The sequence below is a fragment of the Nanorana parkeri genome, unplaced genomic scaffold, assembly GCF_000935625.1.
Source record: "Nanorana parkeri isolate BGI_ZX_2015 unplaced genomic scaffold, ASM93562v1 scaffold1877, whole genome shotgun sequence".
NCBI lineage: Eukaryota > Metazoa > Chordata > Amphibia > Anura > Dicroglossidae > Nanorana > Nanorana parkeri.
In genome coordinates, this window is record NW_017308145.1 from 67,779 (window position 1) to 70,812 (window position 3,034).

The following is a 3,034-nucleotide window of genomic DNA, read 5'->3' on the forward strand; positions in this document are numbered from 1 at the left end:
ACTCGGTCATGGCCTGAGAGCCCAACAGTTTCAGGAGAGAGGAGGAGACCCAGCGGCATACCTCATCCCGCCGGGTGAACAGCCCCTCCTCTCTCTGTTGGCGTCCACCACCAAGATGGCTGCCGGCAGGCGTCAATATGATGGCCTCGCATGCGCCATGACGTCATCGCGCATGCGCGTGGTGACGTCACGGAGGGGTGTCACCCGGTATCCGCTCCGGGTGACCCCCGGCCTTTGGACACCCCTGGTGACACTTTTCCCAGTCAGTGGTGTCAGAAAGGGGGTGCGGCCCGCACCCGGGTGCCACCATTGAAGGGGGGTGACACCAAAATGACTGACAGTCATTTTGGTGTCACCCCCTCTGAAAAGTCGGGCACTCGGTCATGGACTGAGAGCCCAACAGTGTCAGGAGAGAGGAGGAGACCCAGTAGCATACCTCATCCCGCCGGGTAAACGTCCCCTCCTCTCTCTGTCGGCAGGTATCAATAAGATGGCTGCGCATGCGCGATGAGGTCACGGCGGGGCGTCACCCGGTATCCGGGCCTCGGGACGCCCCCGGTGACACTGTCGCCAGTTATCTCTGTGGACAACAGGATGCCTCCCTACTATGTGGTGGAAAAGAGGAGAGGTAAAGGTCAGGGGCGTCCCGAGGCCGGGTGTCACACCCTGCTGTGTCGTCAACGCACGTGCGCATCACCTCGCGCATGCTCGATGACGTCATCGCGCATGCGTGCCCATCTGACTGACGCCTGCCAGCGGCCATCTTGATGATGGACGCCGGTAGAGAGAGGACGGGGCGTTCACCCGGCGGGATGAGGTATGCTGCCGGGTCCCCTCCTCTCTCCTGACACTGTCGGCCTCTCGGTCCATGACATATGACATAAAGATCAATGTGCGTGCGTGCTGGGGTGCATATTTTTTGTAGGCATCGTCATGCTTCGTGTGTTGCCTTGGTGCATCATTGATGCACATTGACGCGCGTTTTTTTAAATTGAGGATTTGCGCTTCCCTATTCCAGGAGATTGGGTGGCAAGTGCGAGCAAGGTGCACTCACCCACGGCAACCAACCAGCAGAAAAGCTGCTGCGTACCGTCCCTTTAAATAATATATATCTATGTTTTTGATGTGAGAGGCAGCATTTCTCTTTCCTGCGTCCGTTGCAGTGATCAGACGGCAGATGATTAACGAGGAGCGACGAGAGTTTTGAAGCAGCAAAAATCTGCTGCGTTTGGTTGCAGCGTCAGCGCGATGGAAACTTCTTGTCATCCGAGCGGAAAACCGCCACAAAGCGCGAACAGTCAGCTGCGCCCGAGCCCGCAATGTCGGAGGATGGGCTGTTATACAGAAGGGGGAGGGGGGTATCTGACGGCAGCTCTGCCCCCATGGCGACCGACCGGTCCCTCTCGGTGCGGCTGATCTCAGATTCGGTCTCGGGACTTCGCGCAGCCCTCAGCTCCTTCACTGGAAGGTAATGAGCTGCAAATCACAATCTTCCTCAATGGGAAAGCAAGACGCAGAATTACGTTTCAAATGAGACTCGTGAACTGTGTTTAAGGATTCTTTTAAAGCGGGGGTGGGCAACCTCGGTACTCCAGCTGGGGTGGAAATACAAATCCCACCATGACTCTGGCTTTCAGAGTCCTGCAATGCCTCGTGGGACTTGTAGTTCCTCAACATCTGGAGGGCCGAGGTTTGCCGACCCCTGGCTTTAAAGCATTATCTATTATTGGTATTTACATAGCACCGACAATAAACACAGTGTGCATTCACATCAGGCCCCGCCCCCGAGGAGCTTACAATCTAAGGTAGATAGGGAAATCTAAGGTAGATAGGGACCTTAGATTGTAAGCTCCTCAAGGGTGGGGACTGATGTGAATGCGCACATACGTCCATAAAGGTGCCAATTAGCCTTTTAGCATGTCTTAGGAGTGTAGGAGGACACAGGAGTACCCGGAGGAAACCCACACCAGCGCTGGGAGAACATGCAAACTCCATGCAGATAGTGACCTGGCTGGGATTCGGACTGCCCCCCCCCCCAGTGCTGTAGGCAGAAGTGCTAACCACTAAGCCCCTGTGCGTCAAAACTTTTCATTTAAAGTGTATCTATAGCAACAACAAAAAAAGTTGTTTTGGATGGAGTGGGTAAGGGTTAGACCCTGTCAGGTTTTGCTTCTAGCCCTTAGAGAGAATTCCCCTCACTTCCTGTCTGGGGGACCAGACAGGAAGTGAGGGGAAATCTGCAAAATAAGAAACCAGACCACAATAAAAAGCTCATAGATGGATCAGGGATTGAAGCTCCGTATGGTATATTCCAATGCAAAATCAGGTAAGAATCATACAGGAAATCCGACGCGTTTCGGGGCCAAAGACTGACACCCCCCCCCTCATCAGGGCTTAAGAATAGGAAACAATGTATACAGATTGGATGGAAGATGCATTGGGAGGAATTAATCAAAACTGGAGCAGCTTTTCAGGGCAACCAATCAGCATCTCTCTTCAGTATGTTCAGTTAAGATTTGAACCTGAAAGAGAGAAGCTGATTGGTGGCCGTACACAGCTGCTCCAGATTTTGATTAATTCCCCTCAGTATGTATGGTATTTCAGTGGTGAAGCGCAGCGCCTGTAGCTAATGGTAACGGTAAGCTCTCCGTCAGAATATAAAGGAACCACAGTGCTCTGCTACATGCCACTGTTGTGCACACTCAGTCGCTGTGAGGCAGCATATGTTCGCAGGAGGTCATTATTATTATTATTATACGGGATTTATATAGCGCCAACAGTTTGCGCAGCGCTGTACAATATAAGGAAGACATTACAATCACAATACAATTCAAGACAAGATGGTAAGGAGGGCCCTGCCCCTGAGAGCTTACGATCTAAAAGGGGAGGGGACCTCCCGAGCGCCGGCGAACGTTATCACCTCGCTTTCAGCAGGTTCGCTAAAGCAGAACAAAAAAAAAGCCACACAACCTGCACTTCACGCTTCGGCTCACATTTGATTTGCGCGGCGAGCGCGCGCACCTTCGGGAAAAGC

The 3,034-nt window shown here is 52.9% G+C and overlaps 1 protein-coding gene across 1 annotated transcript in view; it reads left to right on the top strand.

The window, feature by feature from the left end:
* The first annotated feature begins 507 nt into the window (after positions 1-507).
* The window catches only part of KIRREL2 (kin of IRRE like 2 (Drosophila)), a 15,477-nt gene continuing 12,950 nt past the window's right edge, over positions 508-3,034 (top strand). The window contains exon 1 of the mRNA XM_018571951.1: positions 508-628. Coding sequence (XP_018427453.1) covers positions 508-628 — 121 coding nt within the window. The remainder of the gene's footprint in view (positions 629-3,034) is intronic.